Raw genomic sequence first — 22,238 nt, 5'->3', positions numbered from 1 at the left:
ACTAAAGCAACCCATGCAGATAGGTTGGTTATGTCTAGGCAAGCAAATCTAATTTGATCACTTCAGAGTCTGCTTGAAAAGATCTGTTTTGAAAAAAAAAAACTCTGATTTCTAAACCGCCTTAGTGTCGATGTGAAAAGGTTATTTTTGCTGCAGTGTTTTACCCAAACATCACTTTTTCCTTTCTTTTTTTACCTACAACAATCAATGCTTATTTTTTTTTATACTAATATAACACAGCTTTTTCTAATTTTGTGTAACCTACTTCCTGTTATGCTTCTTGCAAAAGGGAATCACTTAAAATGAGGTTAAAACTGGGACTTTGAAGAGGTTTTAAATATTTGTTTAAAAGGTAAAGCACCTTTTTTTGTATGTGTGTTGGGAGTGGAGACCTTCACACTTCTGCACTTATCTTTTCTGAAGTGTGGTCTGGGTGCCAGACTTATGACAGTGACACTTCTACTTCCTATTCCACCTAATGTACTTTTCACTTCTGGATGGTGCATATATATATATCTTTGTTTATTGTATAGAATGATCTTGCTTACTATTTCAAATCAGTTTTGAAACGTTCTGATATTACAAATAGCAGAAACGGGAGCAAAAGTTGTGACGCTGCCTTATTGGCCATTAAATTTCAAATGCTCAACAAATGCAATTCCTTCTAAAATTTGACGTATGTTTGTTGATCGTCTCGTATATCTTTATTGCAAAATCTTAAATGTAACAATGCAGATTAGAAGAGAAAAGCTTGACTGTGGGGTGAAGGGACATAATGGAGGAATAAAAGTTTAGGAAGCAGAGTGAAAACAAAAGGAAGTCATTCGTCAGAGCTGAATAAAACACTTCAGCACACGGAGCCTCTCTTTCAGACACCTCTCATAACATCTGTCTGTAAGCACTGCTTGCTCGTGTATTGATATTTATTATCTATTTTCTGTTTTCCCCTTTAAAAGTGATTTTGGGCTGCCACTGGTTATAAAAATGTATTGAATGTTGAGAAAGATACATTAGACACGAAACACTTGATCCCAAACTGGTGTCCGTATAGGAAGTGAGCATGTTGTGTGATTGATATCATAAATATGTTCCTTACGCTACATTTTAGAGTGTAAACAAGTGTTAGGCTTTGGGAGAGTTAGGAAGTATTGTACAAGCCTCACAGAACAGCAAATTCTCAGGACGGATCCTTCATAAAATTTCAGTCGTATACTTTTGCTTTTTGCTGCTGCCATTTTATGCTGATTGTACCTTTATCAACCTGCTACATTTTATACTGTTGTGCATTGGTTAGGGTTATAATATAGTATAATATAAATTGAATGCAGCATATTGTACTTTAATCCACTTGTGTTTTGAATCATTCACACACATTAATATCCAAAGATTTCAGAGGTTTTGATGAACATTATATAAGTGGTTGCACTTGCATTGTCTCAGGAATTGTTTAAATGTGACATAAGAACTGCATTTATCTCATGGAGGCGAAATAAACAGCAATAATTATTTGTAGGTTTGCATTATTACATTGTCTGAATCCAAAAAATAGACATACGTTGATTAAATTAATACAAAAATGTGTTATCTTTGAAGGATATAATAGGCCTGGTTTCACAGACAGGCAGGCAGCTTCTATAAACGTGTCTTTGAAAAAAACTCTGGTGTGAATCTTGAGACAAAACAATGACACAGGGTATATTTTAAGATATGTCAGTGCAAGTTGCTCTCAGTTAAAACAGCTCAAACATGCATTCTAGTCTAAGACTAGCTTAAGACTTGTCTGTGAAACCAGGGGATAATTTATTAAACAAAACTTTTTTAAATTATGTATAGTTCAATTAGTCGATTCAGGTTTTTTTTGTGTACATTTAAAAAAAATAAAGTAAGAGAGAAGGAAAACTCTAGACAAATGTCTAGACAAATGATGCCAACAAATTTGTGACATTAAGGGCAAAATGTCCCTTGCTAATCCCTCTGTCTATGGAGGTATTTTGGAGGTGAGAAAGCTTTGTCTATCAAAGATGGCAGCCGATGTGTTAATGGCTGATCATTAGATGCTGCTGTTGGCTGCATCAAAAGACACGGCCTTATGTCTGATGTTTCCAGATGGTGATATTTGTGAATAGGTGAGTTAATCATTGTGGCCGTGGATCTGATCAAAGTTAAAAAATGTTCATCTAGTGGAGGCATTTAAAACAAGACAAAAGAGGATTAAAGGAGTGCATACATTAGCATTATTTCAAAAGTACAGCAAATGTGTTTTCTTTGGTTTAGTTTATTGTCATTTCACAAGTATTCAGTGGAGCGACTGTTTGGACCTGTGTCGTCTGTTTTAATAAAACCTGTCTGAATCATTGTTAGATTACATGAACAGTCTTTACATGAACTCTACAGGTTCTTTTCAGATGAGGGTTAAAATCCAGGCCAAATTTATCCATATGACGCATGCTTTTTGCATGGCATTCAAAACAATCAATACTATATAAAACCACAATACTCCATTTTTGTCACAGGGGTTGCTCATTTCTGTTTGTTAAATGACAGCCACTTTAAAGCTTTTAAAAGTTTATTTTAATTCTCTTGCCATTTATTTTTGTGCTTTTTCATATTTAGCTTTGTTCTTTTTCCCTTGTCACAGACCCCAAAAATATATATAAAACTCTACTAATAAGAAATATATCACAAAGTAATATTAAAAAGTATTAAAAATATATTTTGTGAAAATATAACAGATTTTTTGTTGTTGTTGGATCGGCCTACATTAGTGATAGGAGGATTCTGTCATTAATAATGTAGCCTATGATGCATGTCTACAAAGAGTATTTTCTAAAAAATATACAGGGCCCAATGGAAGACCCATATAAGTTCTGATGCATTTATACTAATGTTGTATAAAAAGGTGATCAGTCTGCAGGAAGTGCAAGGCTGCAAGCTGATCTAAGGAGCTGATCATGGAAACATCTCAACTCAACAATACACGTACATGTTTTTTCAAGTCATGTGTATTCGGGTGGAGATCCCATTAAACCCACACACGAACCTTTTTCAGATGCAAATAACCCACGAATGTAAAAAATTCACACCTGCGTCCTGCCGCCTCTCAGCTTCACTTTGATCAACTCTGAGGGAAGGCTGGCTGACTGGATATATAGGCTAATGATGTCCGAAGGAAAGTCAAATTATTGCATGCTGAACCCGAGTAGGTCTAGGTCACAATGGCAGTCGTGCATGGAAACCTTGGGAATGGACACTTAAAACAATTCCAGCTGTTTCCAACCGCAGATTTGGAAAGGAGGACTAACATGCACACAACAGGTGGGTGTTTACGCTGGAATATTTCTTGAAATCCATTTGAGAGTAACTAAGTAATCAAATCCGCTTAACTAAAATAATTTTCGTGTTTCTCATTACGCAGCTCAAGACAGGATGCAGTTCCTCAATGGCGCCTCCAGGGCGGACAGCGCGAGCTTGTTTACGCACCGCAGAAAACGCACCAACTTCACGCAACAGCAGATTGACGTCCTGGAGAAAGTTTACTTGGACACCAAATACCCTGATATTTATTTAAGAGAGAAACTTGAGGCATTGACCGGTTTGCCAGAGTCGAGAATCCAGGTGAGATTTCTATTTGCAATGTTCATCAGGAAAAGACCTGCTTAACATTAAACGGGAAACCGGGGCTAGTTGTCACACGTTTGGTTTAACGTCTACAAAAGCTTATGAAACATTTTATTGGTAAGGGGAATAAGTTTAAGTTTATTCAACAAACTTTGAACTCAGAGGGATCAAGAAGAGGTTAAGTTTTTTTTACACAGATCTAAGAAATTGTTTTAAATATTACATTCTATCTTAAGTTTGAAAAAATAAACAAAGAAAAAGCCATACATAAATGTAATATGCTATGTATTTAAGTTTATCTGTATAAAATATTTGATAAAAATTAAAACAGTAAAACAAAACACTTTTGTCCCAAGTTAACATTTATAAAAAATTTGCTTGTCCTGAGAACAGTTCAATCGGTAAGTTTTAGAAAAAGCGTGACAACAAGCCCCGGTTTTCTCTACAGTTGTGTGAATTTATGTCAGTGTGGTTTTCTGTTCATTGAATATATTGTAGATAATTGAATGGCATCAGGTTCCTAAACTGTGTTCATTTTCTATTCAGGTGTGGTTCCAGAACCGAAGGGCAAAGTCACGGCGCCAGGTGGGAATTCCTGTTCCCAACAAGACCAGTGGAAGTATACTGACCCCCAACAATCTCCTTATGAACCAGTTTACGACACATCAGAACCACACCAGCCTGGAAACCCAAAGAACACCAAAGTTCGTAACGATGGACAACTTCAGTCAACAGCTGATCAACTCTGCAGAAGAGAAGATCTGCACCCTGAAAGGTGACATATACGACCCAACCACGATTCCATGCATGTTCAGCAGAACCGAGGAGAACCAAATCAAAACAGATCACCTGAGCGTTGTGGTGCCTCGCAATTACACACAGCAGTATCCGAAGGGACATGGACAGTTCACGGCCACAAGCCATGCTAAGTCTACAATGAAGCAATTTTTGGTGGAATACGACAACTTCCCACCGAACAAAACCATTGGGCCAGAGATGAAGGTGGTTATTCCACCTCTCCCCTCACAGAATAACTTCATGATGTTCTCATCATCCCCCAAACACATTGCCTGTTCTGTCCAAAACATACCAGACAAGGTCCAGCCAGAAAGTTTTGGAACCTTTTCTCCTATCAGAGCAAGCGAAGCTGTCGAGTTCTCAGATTCAGACTCAGATTGGGAAAGAGAAGCCATTTTTAATGGGTTCATTTAGCTTTTTAAGCTTTTACACTCACAGACTTTATCTGAAGCTTTGAAGAACATGTATGGTTTGAAAATCAGATATTTATGGTATATTTCAGATATTATTGTATATTATGTATGTGATTATCACACAATTTGGGGGTAAAAGGGAGACATTCTACACTCATAATAAAAATCTCTATAAACCACCAAAATACAGACTCTGAGCCTTTTTGAAGATAATAGAAATCAATTTATTTACAAATGTTTTGTGTCATGCATACACTTACAGGTTAAAACCCCGCCCCCCCCCCCCCACAAAACTACCGCATTGAAAAACACACCAGTGGGGCATTTGGGTGATTATTTCTTCTTCTAAGGACAAGACAAACTGTTTCATTCCACACAGCTGTCTATTATAGGCCTTGTATAAACAGAATGGTTTCTTTGCAAAAATACCTAAATCTGGCAAGTCAAAAATGTCCACATTACCCTATATATGATCGATTTATTGATATATTTTGAGTGAACTGTACAGTTATCTACAATGTACATATTTAAAACATACAGAACAGTTTAAAACAGAAAGAACAGTACCTCTTCTCTCAGGACACTCAAAGTTAAGCACTTTGAGAAAGAAACAGAGGAAATAAAATTATGCAAAACGGTATCAAAAAAACTGCACCAGCAAGTAGTGTTGCTCGGCATACACCCTAGTTGTAAACCAGCAATAATAATAAAAAAAAAATAAGGGAAAACTTAAATATCAAATTGAGTGTGAGTAGAATCTGAAATTGTGTCAAACATTTACATCTACAAAAAAACTTCACACTCACATTTTTTTTTTACTAGCTAGTCGAACATCATCCAAGACACTCTGGTGCCTTCAGGCATGGAATTTGAACACTACTTTTGCAGGTCCAGTTAATGAACAAACATTCTGACCTTCCATAACGTCAAACAGAAAGAACACAAAAGAACAAAGTGGTGATCTGAAGAGGTGAGTTGCTATCCGCATTTGCGATCGGATTCCTGGGAGGCGTGCAAGTTTATTTCAGTCACGTTCTGTTGGTGTTGTTGGCAGAGAAAGCATGGAGGTTACCCAGCTGGCTCAGACCGCTTTGTATGTGTGCTACATGGATCTCCACATTATCCTGAAAACAACTGTAGAAGACAGATTATTGTAGATGACAATGTTTTAAAAGCAAAGAACATGAATGTTTGGAGTTCTTGGAAATGGGAAAAACAACAAAACAGATGTCAAATAAAAACTTAAACGAATGCAGGAAAAACAAAGCAAAATAAGTATTACCTGAGGTTGGAGTCATCTATTGAACTCTTTATGTCATTAAGAGAGTCTGTGAGTGATTTGAATTCAAACGAGTTCAAGTCTCCCCCTTCGGCCAAACACTGCATTAAATAACGAGAAAAATATGATCAGGATCCAATGTACATGTAGTATGTAAAAGTCCTTGATAGAGCAGGACAAACAACTTGGTTAAGCTAGTATTAATTAAGCTGGATCATAGCAATCCTGACTCCCAAGTTCTTGGTCTGCGCTCTATGTAAATGCCTTTTAGTGATAAGGATGGGCACAAATAATTTTTTCTTCAGAAAGTGTAAAAATGTTCTATGTTGTTGTAAACGACATGCAACCGTAAACACTATAGTCTGGTACCCTGATCTGCAGGAGGAGAGCCGTGAGCCGTGAGACGAGCTGAGTGAGGCCGGGGCTCTGGACACGCTGTTCTCCATCAGGCAACGCATTACTCAGACGCACAATGTCCTGTGACTCTTCTTCACAGCGCCGTCGCAGCTCACTGGGCTGATCTGCAGGCTGCATGCCCTGATCTGGGGCCAACTGAGCAGAGAATATTATAGAAGAGTGAACGCAATTTGAATGCATGTTTTATGTCCAAAATATTACAAAGAAAACCAGAACTGAACATCCGGAGAACAAGTCTAGTGGGTGGGGTGGGGGGGTTGGACATACCTCAAAGCAAAACTGCTGTACTTCATGGAGGACTTTGTTGAGGTCTTTGTTGAGTTGTTCCAGGTCCAGCACTGTTGTGGCATATCTCTTCTGCAAGTCCAACCCAATTGGTATGGAATAGGACTTCTGCAGTGGCAGAATGGAAAAAGTTACTTGCCGTACAGTCATTACAAAAGAACAAATCCATATTAGCTCTTGTCATTTACAGACAGCACTTTAAAACCTTACTAGTTTCTCAGCTTCTGTGTTCATCTCCTTCAAATGCTTTATATGTTCCTTTTTAATCATGAGGATTTTGGACAGACGCGTCTAGCAGGAAAATAAAACAAAATGACAAAATTCTGTCTAAAACGAAAGTCAAGTAAATAGATACCATTATTGACTGCAATTCTCACCACTTGCACAAGAAACTTGACAGGAAATCCACCCAATGTCTCTCCATCAGTTCCTGTCAGTTTACTTTTCCAGGGGGACTGACTGAATAGAGGGTCATTATCCTGGGAAGAGATCTACAATTATTTTTTCAAAAATTTTTGGTGGAATAAGGTTTTGGTTAAAGACACAGATTTTACATTGAATATCAAGTGGGTACCCTGCATAGTACCAAATTGTTTGTAATAAAATAAAAATAAAATTTCTCTCACTTAAATGTATAAAATGGCCCAACAATCTGAAAATTGTTAATAGGGAATAGAATTGACTTTAAAGATTGAGTGTTTGGTTTCTAGATGACTCCTTGACACCTTGAGGTCAGAACAAACTGAACATTGTTGCATTTAATTATTGGCATTTAGTAGGGCTGCTCAATTATGGCAAAAATCATAATCACAATTATTTCTGGTCAATATTGAAATCATGATTATTTAACATGATTATTGGTGGACGATATGACCAAAGTCTTATTTCACGATATGAGTAATTTGAACAATTAGCCAAATATCACAATTATCGACACTTATTATCGACAGAAGCTTATACATGGTTAACTAACGATGAAAAAGGTTCTCGAAAAAAAATACAGAAAACAAGTACATAATCAGCAGTACAATAAGAACAAAGAAACGAATGACAAACAAAACAGACAAATAAATACAACAGAACGAAAAGACAAATTAAATAAACAGTGTTTTTTGTTTTGTTTTTGGAAGATGTACTAACAGTGGTATTCAGATAAGCAATAATAGTAGGGCGAAACCTACGCTCACTCTCACCCTCTCGCCTATCCTCTTTGGTCTCATCCACACTTCCTCCACCTGATCAGCTCTTAACACTAGATACTAACAGTGCAACTGATCCTCTTTTCTCCACTTTTACATCCTGCTTGGACAACATCTGCCCCCTTTCCTCCAGGCCAGGGTTTTCATAAATAAAACAATCATCATCAAACTAACACACATAATCTACCCTCCTTCTCTCTGCTTTCAGAGGCAGACGTCTTTAAACTCCACCTTTCCAATCGCCCTACTACCTGTCCGCTTGATCCTATTCCCACTAACCTACTTCAAGCCATTTCTTCCTCAGTTGTACCTGCACTCACGCACTGGTACACTGGTACTTTTCCCACAGCATTTAAGCAGGCTCGGGTAACCCCACTGCTTAAGAAACCCACTCTAAATACAGGACATCTGAAAAATTACAGACTGGTATCCCTTCTTCCATTCGTTGTGAAAACACTTGAACCAACAAGTTGTTTTCAACCAGATCTCTTCCTTTCTTACACAGAACAACCTCCTGGACAACAACCAGTCTAGTTTCAAAAGCGGACACTCAACTGAGACTGCCCTGCTCTCAGTAATTGAAGCTCTGAGACTTGCAAGAGCAGCTTCCAAATCCTCAGCTCTCATCCTGCTGGATTTGTCTGCTGCCTTTGACACAGTTAACCACCAGCTCCTCCTGTCAATTTTAAAGACGAAGGGCATTTTGCGAACTGCACTACAATTGTTCAAGTCTTACCTCTCAGTGTCATGAAGGGGTGAGGTGTCCAAGACCCAACATCTAACTACTGGGGTGCCTCAGGGCTCAGTGCTTGGATCACTTCTCTTCTCTATCTACATGACATCACTAGGATCTGTGATTCAGAAACATGGCTTTTCCTACCACTGCTACGCTGATGACACACAACTATACCTCTCATTCCAGCCTGATGATCCGATGGTTGCTGCGCGAATCTTAGCCTGCCTGACAGACATTTCTGGCTGGATGAAGGACCACCACCTTCAACTAAACCTTGCGAAGACAGAGTTGCTTGTTGGTCCCGGCTAACCCAACACTACACCACAACTTCTCCATTCAGCGAGGTTCGTCATCCATGACTCCATCAAGGTCAGCCAGGAACCTTGGAGTTGTGATTGATGATCAATTGAACTTTACAGACCAAATTGCTAGAATTGCCTGGTCCTGCAACTTCCCTTATACAACATTAGGAGGATCAGGCCCTTCCTATCAGAGCATACTACACAACTCCTTGTCCAAGCACTTGTTCTATCCAGACTGGACTATTGTAATGCTCTCCTGGCAGGCCTTCTAGCTTGCACTGCCAAACCTTTGCAACTGATCCAAAATGCTGCAGCTAGAGTCTTTAACGAGCCGAAGAGCACACATCACTCCTCTCCTCACAAAATTGCACTGGTTGCCAGTTTCCGCTCGCATCAAATTCAAGTCACTGACTTTTGCTTACACTGACTTTTTGAACCACTGGCTCTGCTCCCTTCTACCTAAACTCATTACTTCAGACTTACACGCCATCCAGAAACTTGCGCTCTGCAAGTGAATGCCGTCTTGTGGTGCCATCTCAAAGAAGCACAAAATCTTTCTCAGACCTTATTCTGGTCTGTTCCATGCTGGTGCAATGACCTGCCCAACTCAACCAGAGCTGCTGAGTCAGTGGGCATTTTCAAGAAACGGCTGAAGACGCATCTTTTTCGGCAACACTTGATCCATTAATACTAACACTTTATCTTCTATTCTATATTTATTATCTTTATATATATATATATATATATATAAATAAATAAATAAAAGTACAAATACTCCATTAGATTAAACTGGGAAGGATCATAGCATATTGTTGTCCTATTAAACATCGTATAAATTTTAAAATATTGCTGATTACTTACAAAGCACTAAATGTGTTCATGCGGCGAACCAAAAAAAAAGTCCAAAAAAACAAAAATTGAGAATACCATTTGACTTGAATGTATGTGTGCCAGTTTGTATACAGAATCACTTTGGGGGTGTGTTCGCGCGACCAAAACTCTGTATTTTAAATTTTAAAATGGTCTCACGCGGAAAAAACTTTTATGTCCACTAACGAAAAATGGAGACGCCGGGTGCTTTCATGTCCGCTTCGGACATTAAAAGGCAAAACCTCGGCAAAAAAAGGAGAGCAAACATGAATGAATGGAAGGACAGAGCAAAGAAGTCTTTGAGGGATGCTGGGAAACCATATGTGAACCGGAGAGGAGAGCAAAAACGAGGAAAAAGTCCACCGAAAGAGGTGAGTGAAAGAACCGTATACAAAGTATCTACTTAACGTTAGCTGTTACAGTCAGAGGGGCGTATAGGCTACTGGGCGTCGTCTACTAGAGTTCATTCAAATAGCTCACTCTGTTTAACGGATCAATTCAGGAACGGGTCGAAATGAATGCTGTAGGCTACTCCTTATAACCACGGATAAATTAATCAAAACATTTTAGCTGCGTTTGATGTCTGGCTAGCCAGTTACTTTGCAACGTAGCTGGTTACAGTCAGGGGGCATAGTGCTGGGCGTCTAACGTTACTAATGTTCATACAGCTCGACTGTTTAGCAAATCATGTCATGAATGGGTCGAAATGAAAGCTGAGAAAATTAGACTTTGATTGCTTTATGTCTTCACTGAAATTGGCACAAAAAAAAATATAGCCTATATATATATAAAAAATTCATTGTTGGTTTAAAATATTTTGATATATTTTTGGATCCCCTGTTACCATTTAATGCAACACTTTGTTTTGTAATATTGTATGCTATGTTTGTTTGTTACTCATTATTTAATAAATAAAATAACTAAAAGGTAATAATAAAAAAATGCATTGATTGTGTAAGCTGTTATATATTCTAGCTAGTAACCTTAATAGCTGTTAATAGCTCTAGTGTTCTATAGCTATAAAAAATAAAAAAAAACGCTAATGTGACTTTGTTTTTGTTAAGGGCAATGTGTGCAAGGAGACGTGTCCCAGGCAGTGTTCAAGCCTAACAGAACAAAGAAAACTCCAGCTCTTCACAGAGTTTTATGCTGTCTCTTATGAGAGGCAGCAGGCTATCATTCTCTCTGGTTTGGAGCAGGTAGGCTAACTTAAGCAATTCATGACCATATCATGTCAACAGTTTGCAATGCATCACAATGTAGGCCCATGAAATAACCAGTGAATTGAATACTAAGTTTGTGAATTCACTAAGACTGCACATGTGCCTGATCACTGTACATGTTAAATTCTGTGAGGATGGATGAAGGATGATCGGCATCAAGTAGGCCACCAAGTGCATTACAGACCACAGCGCTTTGGTGCCCTAAAAGGCATACACATGGCTTATTCATTCTCCTTACCAAAGCCTACTCACATACTTAATGACCTTAACTTGACAGCTCTACACTACGGCTAGCCTGCTACGCTATGGTAAATGTCTTTTTACTTCATGTCTTTTTACTTCTAGCACAAGGTGAGTCGCAGACGACCACGTGGGCCTGACACTGAGATTACTAAGAGGAAGTACACCTTCAAGTACCATGTGCAACAAGGAGGCCAAAGACTTGCTGTTTGTAAGCTCACATTTATGTCAGTCTTTCAACTGCCCAACAGTCGCCTACAGGCAAGTTGTATATAGCCTAGCGTTTTGGTTAGGATTCAGCTCACTGTTGTTGTCCACTCAGGAAACATATTTTTGCACTTTGAGATCGATATCATCAGGTAAAGTGCTATGCAAATGTAATGTATGATTATTCTTTGTATCATTACAACATGTGGATCTTAAAGGGATACTTCAGCTCTGGAAAGATTAATGTGTATTTAAAATGGGTCATTTATGTAGTAGAAATGTGAAATTATTTTTTAATTCGGAGCCTTCTAGACCTGAGAAAAGCCAGAAAATGTATTTTTGATTTATGGGGATGAAAGACAACAACTCCCAGATTGCAATGCTAAAACGCACACATCAATCAATCACATGTTTAGCATCCATGTAAACACTACATTCAGATTCAGAAATCGGAATAAATTCAGTTAGATTGAAACAAAAGGTGTGCAAGTAAACAATGACGTTTTTTGTGTCATCGGAGGATTTTTTCCAGACAAAAAATACATAAATCTCTCATCTCAGGGGGATATGAGGGAGGAAAGCATGGTAATTCGAAAATACTAAAAAGAATTCAGTTTTCTAATGATACAAAGCTTAATGCTAAATCCTGAAGTATCCCTTTAATGATTGTATGTGAAAAACAAAATCCTATAGTTTAGAGGAATGTTTAGAATTATACATTTATGGTCACAGAAACAATGCAATTGTGCAAAACAGACCAGCATAGTTTATTATATTTCCCTTGTTCATGAGTTGTGTTGTTTATTTTTTAGGCCTCATAGCATTCATCCTGCAGTGAGAGAGGGGATAAGATAGCATATCTTGAGCTTCCCACGCCAACCGAACCACTACTCACGGATGAAGGGAGATGTGGAGAGGGAGTACCTGAGCCCTGATTTAAACCTGCTCCGCATGTTCCGCCTGTACAAGGAACACAATCCAACATCCACTGCAAAGTTCTGGCTCTATAGGGACCTCTTCAAGCAGCAGAACCTCAGTTTTGGGCAGCCAAGAAGTGACACTTGTGCAAAATGTGACGCCCTGTTCTCAAAATTAACAGCTGCGACAACAGATGGAGAAAGGTTGAAGATCGCAGCCGAGAATGAGCTTCACCACCGGAAAGCTGAAAAAGCGTACACCCAGTTGCAGGCTGACACAGAGTGGGCCAAAGCCAATGATGACTGCCATGTCATTTGTATCGACATGCAGGGGGTAGTGAACACGCCAAACCTGACACACTCCCAACATGTACTATCAATGGCAACTGGCCAACTACAACCTCTGTATCCAGGAGATGGGCACTGACGATCTTCCTACAATGTGCCTCTGGCATGAGGGCATTGCTCACAGAGGTTCCATTGAGGTGGCAAGCTGTCTTTTGAAGTGGGCAGAAACATCTTTCGCTCCCCTAGTCCAGGCAAAGGAACAGAAGCTCGTCATCTATAGTGACCGATGCTGTGGGCAGAACAACAACTGGCGAGTCCTAAACCTCAAGGCCCTGCTCGTATCTAGAGGGTACTTCAGTCAGAAAGAGCAGAAGTTCATGGTGTCTGTTCACTCCTTCCTTCCCTGTGACCGTTCCTTTGCCACGCTGGACAAGAGGCGTAAGGTGTCCACACTCCACACCCCCAGCGATGTCGCCGAGATGATCCGTGGAGCCAGGCAGCAGCATCCATTCAAAGTCATTGAGATGAAATGTATAAAGAAGAATCTTTATTGAATTTCTTGTTGAATCATGATTTTAGCTGCTGATCCATGGTGTGTCCACACAAAAGGGAGCCACAGCCTCTACGAGGGATGGAAGACCTGGCTGATCACCAGACAGAGGAAGAATCAACCACCTCCAGCTCCCTTGTTCTCCACCAGGTATGCTCGTGCTTATGAGGACCCTCTGCCCGTCAAGAAGGAGAAGCACCGGGAACTTATGAAAATGCTAGCCTACATGCCAGCGGAGGCCCAAGCATTTTATGGGACATTAGAATGCGAAGAGTAGCCTGGTATGTGTAGGTCAGGTGCAGGGTAAGGTGGGGTATATTGTGTAAAAGTAATCATAATTGTAGTTGTAGCTTATCTTGTATGCCTTATCTTATGTTGTATAATAGGAATATATAGTTATTTATTTAGTAAATGTATGAATGGGGTGATTGATGAAATGTATTATAAAATGGTAAACTAGCATATGGAACCATAGCAGGGAATGATGATGATGTATGTCTGTATTGTAAATATGTATTGTTTACAGTTATTACTGTTGTTTATTGTTTGTATGTATTGTTGATTGTATGTACGGTTTATTGTTTGTACTGACGTATGTTTTCTGTACTATAAGTAGGCCTATGTATTGTTCATTGTTCATACTGTATTGTCCGTGTTTTTGTTCTGTGATTTACGTTGGCAAAAAATAAAAGAAATTGAAAGAAAGAAATGCTTAATATTTTCTTTAAGGTTCTTTTACTGTATTAAAACTAAGATAAAGGAATCAAATCTCCAGTGGTTTAAATTGATATGATGAATTGGACTTATACTGTTATTCCACATTAACTGGACATATACTGTTCTTCCACATTCCAGAAATGTAAATTACTCTAACTTTTTTTTTTCTCATTAGAATTGTGAGGCTTTTGTTGTCTATCTTCAAGTAAAAAAAATAATAATAATATAATATTCAGAGTCCAAATTAAAAAAAAAATTATTATTCAAAATTTGAAAAAATGGACTTATATGGTTCTTCGTCTCAAGCCCTCAAATGGTTTAGCTCCCCAGTACTTGAGCGAGGTCTTGACGCATTATAGTCCGTCACGTCTAGGGATGCTAATCGATGACCGTTTGACCGATGGTTGACCGTCTCAACGTTAACCGATCAAAGTTGTCGGTAGTCGGTTAAAAAAAAGGGTTCTCTGAATTAGGCTATTATGGACAGTGGACCAAACGCTACTACAGTTAGCCATCTCATTCCAAGATATTTTTGTGTGAAGTGAACAAATCCCTCACACCCAATTTTTCATAACTCGCCTGTTTGTACTTAATAAACCAATAAAAACATATGGCGCGAGGTCACAGCGTTTGGGTTCGCGCGCTCACAAGGTTTGCGAAAAGTAAAGGCTACAGGCTAAAATACTCAAGGTTAGAGCCAGGGCAGACGACAGGATGAAGCGTGAAAAAAAAAGTAGTGTGTGGGACCATTTCACCAAAAAGAATGACACAGTAAGTTGCAACTTGTGTGATACAGTGCTTAAATACAGTTGTAATACTGTAGAAATACATTAGGCTACATCTACATTTCAGTGGTAACAGATAAGGTGATGATGATCATCATCTTCCTTTATTATCGTTAGCACTACCTCAAACTAAAGCGGAGCTGTCATTTTCTTAAATGAGAGGCGGCAATGTTTCAAATGAGCTTCTAAGGCTAGACTAACGCCTTTATTTTCAACGCGATCACCTTGTACCCAAACCATTTCAAAACTAAGGAGCCATTTGTCCAGCAATTACATACAAGCTCCTCGGCGCCGTGTTTGCGGGACTCATGTTTCGCGCTGTAAGGGATTTAAAAATTGACGTGAGTGGAAGCGCGGCGCCGGAGCAATGTGTGTGTGTGTGCGTGCGCACGCGGGAGGCAGAGAGCGATGCGACAGAGTTGCGAAATTGCAGGCGCGGCTCCAAATGGCAGTTATTTCAAATAGCGTGGCAAATTTTAAACTAATCGGTTAACCGGTTTCAACCGGCTAATGAGGCTCTGTGGTCCGTCAAGAAAATTTTTCGTTTTCGCCATCCCTAGTTACCGCAGTCCACCGGATCCAGGCCGTATCTGGATCTGATGAAGGACCTGCGCCTGGACACGACGACAACGCAGTCCTGAAGTGTCACTAGTCTTTTCCTTGTGAAGGCCTCCTTCCCTTTACCTCTGTACTGATTAAACGTTGTCTGTATAATTCCGATTCACTTGGCTACGCGGAAGCGATAAAAAATTCTCAGAGCCACCAGGCACCGTTTTATGAAATGAGCGGCCGGATCGCATAAAGAATTTTCTGTTAGAACGGTGTCGTGTTAGCGGCCCTTAAGTTAGTAACTAATGATCGTTGCGACGGAAGTGAATCAATCAAAACTAACTTCAGCTGGACAATAACTTTATTCTAGAGCTGCTATAAAGCCAAAACAATCTCTGTTACTTTAATTTCCTATTATCACTGTAAAGCTGATTTGAAACAGTGCATATTGTTAAAAGCGCTATAAAAATGAAGGTGATTTGACTTGACTTGTTAGTTTAACTGCTTCTATTGTTCTCATTTGTAAGTCGCTTTGGATAAAAGTGTTGGCTAAATGAATTAATGTAAATAACCCACTGTGTTAATTTAAATACTCTCCAAAAAGGCATTTTGACATTTTGGTGTGTATGCGCTTAGCTATCATTTGCTTAATCATTGCTTAATCATTTTGCATTAATCACACAGCTCTAGCATTTAATATTGTTTTATCCCGGCAGACATGCAACCCTAGCAGAACAAATCTGCAAAACATTTTTTGGGCAATGACACACCAGTTAACCACCACTAATTCAAGGAACACCTCTTTGAAAGTTTCATTTTACCATCAAGATGGACTGGGTTGAGCCTGGATAAGATCCACGGGGTGGGGTCAGAAAGTTTTGGAAACGAGGTGGCCGCTGTTTCTGAGCAAAAGCAGATATGGGCATCGTCTCATGAGGTTCATTACTCTGGGGAGAAAGCATTGAAGAGTGTTAGCCATTAAAATCAAATGACAAGGTTTTTAATGAAGAGATTGGATGACAGAAAAATTATAATAGCCATTAATGACTAAACAGTTTTTTTCTTACAAGCACTTCATAGTCAGGAACAGTGTGTGTGCCGAGCCCATTTCTGTCAAAAGTCACGCGATATGTTGCTGCACTGGTATCCACTGCATCAATCTGGCCAGTAAACAGGCCATCATGGACACCCCTAAGACGAGCTAGTGTTTAAAGAAAAAAGAAAAAGGAGGATTGTTTTTATATCTTCATTCAAACCATTTCATTTTGTACATTTTTTCTTTTGCTCTAGAAGACATTAATTTGCCTATACAATAAGCAAAGAAATTGTGGTTCTAGAGTGCAAAACTTAGAAAACTAGATCACCTGATCAAGTTCACTCTTTCTAAACTCACAATCATAAGAAAAAGTCTATTTTGAAATATTCTTTTCACATCTGCTGATAGCGTCAGATAATGGCAGATATCAAAAGTGTATAATCAGATGCTCACCTGTAACTTTAGTGCCGATGACCAAGGGCAAAGGAATTTCATCTGGCAAGTCTTTGCATAAAGACATATCTGTGATTTTCCTCTGCTGCAGGAGACGCATCTTCTGCCTCTTCTGTTTCAGAGCCATTCGCTCTTCAGCGAAGAATGCTGAGGAACATCTGAAAAACAACACACAAGATATTTGCATTTTAATGCAGCTTTAATGTGCAAATCTAGATGTATACATATTATAACTGTAAATCATGAGTAATGTACATTATGGGTATTTATCGTGATTACTGTATAAGGTTAAAAAAATGAGGAGTCAGTTAACCTTCGAGGTTTGCCCATAAGTCTTCTGATTGTTCCCCATTCAACTCTTGTCAATTTTCTGGTCTTTAGATTGGGAAAAGACTCCTTCAAACACAGGCAGAAGTCATTGTCTCCTTCAAATAAAGGTCTAAAGAACATAAAAAAGGTGACATTTGGAAAGACAATAATTCAAAATTAGTGGTAAATCAATATTCCAATTTATGGCTGATACAGACCTAATAAAGTTTAATGTTAGCAAATCCCATCTATGTAATATTGTTTACTTAAAAGTTTAAACAATATTTATCTAGAATTTGCTTAAAATAAAAAGGACAATTTTTATTATAAATTGACATGCACTTCTGTTGATCAACCAAGCAGACTATTAAAGCAAATTTATTTATTTATATAATGGAAATGCAAAGTCATGATGTCTTATTCATGGAAGAGAGACACTACTCTCACTTTCCAATAATCAAAATGATGTGTGAATAATTAAAGGTAGGGTAAGCAATTTCGGAGCGGCTAGCAATAGCAAGCTAGCTTTGAAAGCATTAGATCCCACAATTCCTTCAGAGAGTCTCCAAATCCACGCCTCCTTCAAAACACATGATCTAGGGCTGCACAATTAATAGAATTTCTAATTGCGATTACGATTACGGATGCCACGATTACGTAATCGTTCAAAGCCGCGATTACAAAAGAAAATCCACTCTGCGTGTGTGTGTTTAGAGCATAATTATGTTATGAGAGGCGAATCACGACTACTTCAGAAAACCCAGCACAATATGACATACCAGGCAGTGACGTAAGTGTACGCTGAAATAAAAAGTCTTTCACCTCAGAAAAACGGACTTTACTGTCCTGTGAGCCGTTATACTGTGCTCGTAGCGCGCACTCTTCAATATTAAAGTGTATCGCTTCACTGTATAAAGTGCAAAAGAAACTACGAGCATGCAACGTCGTTACAATGTAAATTAGTAAGTCACGAAATAAAAGTAAAATACCAATAAATCACGTGTTAGCTATGAAGGATTTGCATGCAGGTATGATTTTCATTCTATTCACCAGGAGCTGTTTCATTAACAGTTCTTGTTAGTATTGTGTATTTACCATGGTAACGTTTCCATAACCCCAAAATGCCACTTTATTTTCACTTTGTGTTATTTTTTTATATTTTTAAATGACTGTGGTGGCTCATATCACATTTTATTAACAAAAACTAGTTTGGGACTGCTATTTAATTGCTTTAGTAGTCCTAATGTTTTTCTAGTCTTTACTATGAGTCATTCTTACAATTTATGTGTAGCCTATGTTAAGTAAAGGGGGACAGTACTTGTGTGTGTTAACAATTTTTGTGTAAACATGTATTATAATATGCCTATATATATTCAATGTAAATTGTGATAATCGTAATTAATAATCGCAATTACAATTTCAAGGGAATAATCGGCAATTATGATTTTTGTCATAATCGTGCAGCTCTAACATGAACGCACAGGTTGCGCACAGCCAAAGCAGACTCAGCAAAGCATCATAAGAGACGCTGTTAAATTACCTCATGTCTCAAAGCACATAGCATTACAATAAGAATGAATGTAAACCATAGATATATACACTAGATGTCGCCTTGGCTACGGCAGTTCATTGGAACGAATGCGTCAATAGAGCCGCCCATCATGGAACAGGGGAGCCCGTCCTCTTTAAAGCATCAGCGTCAATGTAGGAAAAAGTCTAACGGAAATAAAATCACAATAAATCGTCATGAATGAGATTTTCTAGTTGTTTTGGTTCGTTTCAACGGTCAGACATGTATTTATCATTGAGTCCAGAGAGATTTAAAAAAATTTCACATTCTTGTGAAATGTAATCCCTTGCTATCTGGTTTTTAGATTTCGTTCGTGGGAACATCCATTCGCAGCACAAAAGTCCAGCATCATCCATGTATTCAGCGTTACCTAGCTACTTCATATGACAAGACCCCTGTTCCAAGATGGCGGCGGTTTTGACGCATGCTTAGAACCCCAAGGCGACATCTAGTGTATATATCTATGAATGTAAACAACTTATAGAGCTCTTATTTGTACCACCTGACTGCAGCAGATTTATTTCGGCATTGATAGTGTTGTTGACATAGAAACGCATAACTCCAAGTCGGAGTCACAACTCATAGTGGAACATCACAGACTGAATGCAATGATTGGACGGACATTAGTAGGTCCTGAGACATCCATAGATGATATATGTACATTATTTAATATTTAGACCACTTCTATAATTGATTGCTATCAGGATGTGATAAGAATGTTTCAACCAGAATTCCCAAAAATTGCCTACTCTACCCTTTAACACCACAAGAACCGCACACAGTGACCGGAAATATAAAGCCTGCAAAACATACCTGTCAATATTTGAATAAAACCATTCATAGATGCACCATTTGTGCGCTTTGGGGAGTTTGAGCAAGTTTCTTAGTCTCAGACCAATTTTCTGTGAAACCCTTTTGTCTGGTGTTGTGACATTTGTAAGTTTCTGCAAAGGCAAACATTCAAAATGAAAATACAATTTCACCAAACTTCATGTCAAAAGATCCATCTATCCTTCTTATTAAACACATCCTGGATGTCTCTCACCTGAGGCACAGCGGTGACCCTCTGGCTCCTCCTGGGAGATCTGGAGGCGAGAGGCCGCTCCTCATCCTCACACGACAGTCGACTCCTCTTTGAGCTCCTTGTTGGCTGAAGGACAAAGCAGACATGAGACATTGGGGGAGCAATAAATGCTAAGATGCAAAACTGCTACCATTGCAAGCAATCCTGAAAATACAGAAAAGAGAGTATGAAGCATTGATGACAACTTACCGTTTCCACAGAAACATAACTGCTCCGTCCCCTGGTGGTCTGAGTTTTTGGTAAATTGTTCTTCTCATTTAGAGTATTAGACAAACTTCCTTCTGTAGAAGAACAAAACAAGTGCCAAAAATGACTCAGCTGTGGAGGGGATGTAAAGAAAAAAAGCATTTTGTGACAATTGCAATGTATTTGTGTCAGAAACAAAAGATTGACATACCTCTTAAACTTACAAGAGCTTTAGCTGAAGAGCCTGAAGGTAAAAGAGCACAAAAAGTTTGATCTATTTCTACACAAAGTTTTCAAAAGTAACATATGATTAAGATTTTGAAATAAGTCTTACAAATAGCCGAAACAATGGAACACACTCAGGGGATAAAGTCCTAGATCACATTTCAATTACATTTTTATTTATCTTCCACCTCAAAGCTATTTCAACACATCAAAGTTTTTCAAGAATAAAGTTGGAAAAATAGAAGACCAACTTCTTAATAAAAATGCTATCATGTATCAATAATACTCGAGACATTTTTTTACACTCTCTTTCTATACAATGATTGCATATTGAACTAGAGCAGTGATAAATTACACATCTTGTGGTTTCTGGTCAGATCACCGTCGCTGATAAAAATAAATTAATAATTATTTTAGATCACCAACCACGGTGATCCAACCAGAAACCACAAATATTCTCTTTGTAACAATAAGCTGCTTATAGAACTAGCTAAATAATGTGTCATTTTATATCACTGCTCTAGCTCAATATGCAATCACTTCATATTGCAAATATTAACATTAATGAGGATTAATTAATGGCAATAACAACACTTGAAGAGCAAAGCTGAGGTATTAAATCATGATCCACCCCAATGCAATACAATAAAGAATGTATATATGATAGTGGAACAAAACAATCCACTGAGAACTATTTTGATGAACCAGATAAAATCCAAAAACCAGTACTGCATCATACAAAAGACGTATCTTAACATAGGAAGAGTGCTGTGAACATATGGAACGTGTTTATTTATCATATGGAGAGTGTTTTAATACACAAACAGACTGACACTGACAAGAACAACAAAACCCAGCAGCTGTCATCGAGTTACGACCCTATAAATGTCTGTAAAGTTAAACCCTGTCCGTATTGTAACCACCACGCTACTACTACCAGCCGCACGGTTTGTGCTGATTGTAAATAAATGATTATAACAGGATTTTAAGGCAAAAATCTCTTCAGGTATGATATGTATTTATAGTAGTAGTAGCCTCTGAAAGCTAACTGTTAGCTCGTTAGCCTCGGCGCTAATAACTTTGCGTCTATTTTAACACCACTCATAACATTGAAAAACACTTGAAATGTATGGCAAGTAAAATTAGTTATAAAGCGCTTTTAAATTGGACAAATGCTCGCCAGGAGAGTTATGAAGGTTTAGTGAGGAGTTTGTTATTTTACTCACTCTCGTCTAACAGCTGCTCGAGCTCCGCCATCTTGAATTAGCCGCGCCGGTTTTTCAAAGGCCGAGTGCCGCGATGCATTGTGGGACAGAGAGGGCAGTTCAAACAAACACTCGACAGTATGCGCTCACAAAACTATCAAAACATTTTTTATTTCAGCTGCACGGTATAGAAAAATGAGAATCTTAAGATGCATTAGGAATGTTTGTGCAATTTCTTCTTTTCATCTAAACATGTTTAAAAGGTTAATTTTCTGTATCCAGTTCAGCGGTTGTCAACCAGGGGATTGGGGCACATTAGGGGGCATCAAGATGACAAATTATTCAAGTTACATTTTTATATTTAAAAAAAAAAAAAGGTCTAATTAATTCATTGTAAAACTCTTATGATTTTATTACTATACAATAACTTTCTTAAAGAATCTTCTTTAGTTCTTGAAACTCATGGAATCAAAATAAGATTTATTCGAACATATTTACTCTCAGTTCCTGTTAAAAGTAGTTTGGAAACAAGCAGCTTCTTCAAAATCATAGTAGAACATAGCAGAGAAATTGTTTATCTTATATAAGGGGCCTTTAAATATTGCGCCTTCAAGTAAAAAAGGCGCTGCCGTAGTTTATTTGTGGTATTTGTAGCAAGATCATAGTAATCACAGGTAAAACCATGAATGTATGAGGTTTAATCAGTTCTAAACGTTAATTAACTTTAGAGAAACATAGTACCATGGTGCTTTTTTGCTCTCTGGGACTAAAGTTATA

The 22,238-nt window shown here is 38.3% G+C and overlaps 3 protein-coding genes across 3 annotated transcripts; 2 read left to right on the top strand and 1 right to left on the bottom strand.

Moving 5' to 3' along the window:
• Positions 1–2,976: 2,976 nt before the first annotated feature.
• On the top strand, positions 2,977–5,014 carry mixl1 (Mix paired-like homeobox). Its single transcript, XM_077221229.1, has 3 exons — positions 2,977–3,315; positions 3,407–3,615; positions 4,165–5,014. The coding sequence occupies exons 1-3, from the start codon at positions 3,216–3,218 to the stop codon at positions 4,828–4,830; spliced, it is 975 nt and encodes a 324-aa protein (XP_077077344.1). The 5' UTR covers positions 2,977–3,215; the 3' UTR covers positions 4,831–5,014.
• Positions 5,015–5,029: 15 nt separating this feature from the next.
• On the bottom strand, positions 5,030–21,591 carry lin9 (lin-9 DREAM MuvB core complex component). The gene is made up of 15 exons (XM_077221221.1): positions 21,483–21,591; positions 20,243–20,275; positions 20,035–20,126; positions 19,807–19,911; positions 19,575–19,705; positions 17,196–17,321; positions 16,883–17,040; positions 16,461–16,594; positions 16,215–16,340; positions 7,188–7,289; positions 7,021–7,101; positions 6,793–6,918; positions 6,478–6,660; positions 6,112–6,209; positions 5,030–5,963 (listed from the first exon to the last, which is right to left on the bottom strand). Exons 1-15 carry the CDS (start codon positions 21,511–21,513, stop codon positions 5,858–5,860), a joined length of 1,632 nt encoding a protein of 543 aa, XP_077077336.1. The 5' UTR covers positions 21,514–21,591; the 3' UTR covers positions 5,030–5,857.
• On the top strand, positions 10,036–12,408 carry LOC143728987 (uncharacterized). Its single transcript, XM_077219969.1, has 4 exons — positions 10,036–10,288; positions 10,982–11,116; positions 11,486–11,641; positions 12,400–12,408. Exons 1-4 carry the CDS (start codon positions 10,109–10,111, stop codon positions 12,406–12,408), a joined length of 480 nt encoding a protein of 159 aa, XP_077076084.1. The 5' UTR covers positions 10,036–10,108.
• Positions 21,592–22,238: the final 647 nt, after the last annotated feature.

This window comes from Siphateles boraxobius, unplaced genomic scaffold, assembly GCF_051911475.1.
Source record: "Siphateles boraxobius isolate OS27281-9 unplaced genomic scaffold, OSU_SipBor_1 8, whole genome shotgun sequence".
Classification (NCBI taxonomy): domain Eukaryota; kingdom Metazoa; phylum Chordata; class Actinopteri; order Cypriniformes; family Leuciscidae; genus Siphateles; species Siphateles boraxobius.
This window is presented reverse-complemented; position numbering and strand designations above follow the sequence as displayed.

Excerpts from the sequence above, each read along its gene's own strand:
- lin9 (XM_077221221.1), bottom strand. The coding sequence starts at position 21,513 with ATGGCGGAGCTCGAGCAGCTGTTAGACGAGA. Across the intron at positions 17,322-19,574 it reads TTTTATTCAAATATTGACAG|ACCTTTATTTGAAGGAGACA; the intron begins GTATGTTTTGCA and ends TATGTTCTTTAG. Across the intron at positions 17,041-17,195 it reads CTTATGGGCAAACCTCGAAG|ATGTTCCTCAGCATTCTTCG; the intron begins GTTAACTGACTC and ends GTTGTTTTTCAG.
- LOC143728987 (XM_077219969.1), top strand. The coding sequence starts at position 10,109 with ATGGAGACGCCGGGTGCTTTCATGTCCGCTTCGGACATTAAAAGGCAA. Across the intron at positions 10,289-10,981 it reads GAAAAAGTCCACCGAAAGAG|GGCAATGTGTGCAAGGAGAC; the intron begins GTGAGTGAAAGA and ends GTTTTTGTTAAG. Across the intron at positions 11,117-11,485 it reads TTCTCTCTGGTTTGGAGCAG|CACAAGGTGAGTCGCAGACG; the intron begins GTAGGCTAACTT and ends TTTTACTTCTAG.
- mixl1 (XM_077221229.1), top strand. The coding sequence starts at position 3,216 with ATGGCAGTCGTGCATGGAAACCTTGGGAATGGACACTTAAAACAATTC. Across the intron at positions 3,316-3,406 it reads GACTAACATGCACACAACAG|ATTACGCAGCTCAAGACAGG; the intron begins GTGGGTGTTTAC and ends TTCGTGTTTCTC. Across the intron at positions 3,616-4,164 it reads TGCCAGAGTCGAGAATCCAG|GTGTGGTTCCAGAACCGAAG; the intron begins GTGAGATTTCTA and ends TTTTCTATTCAG.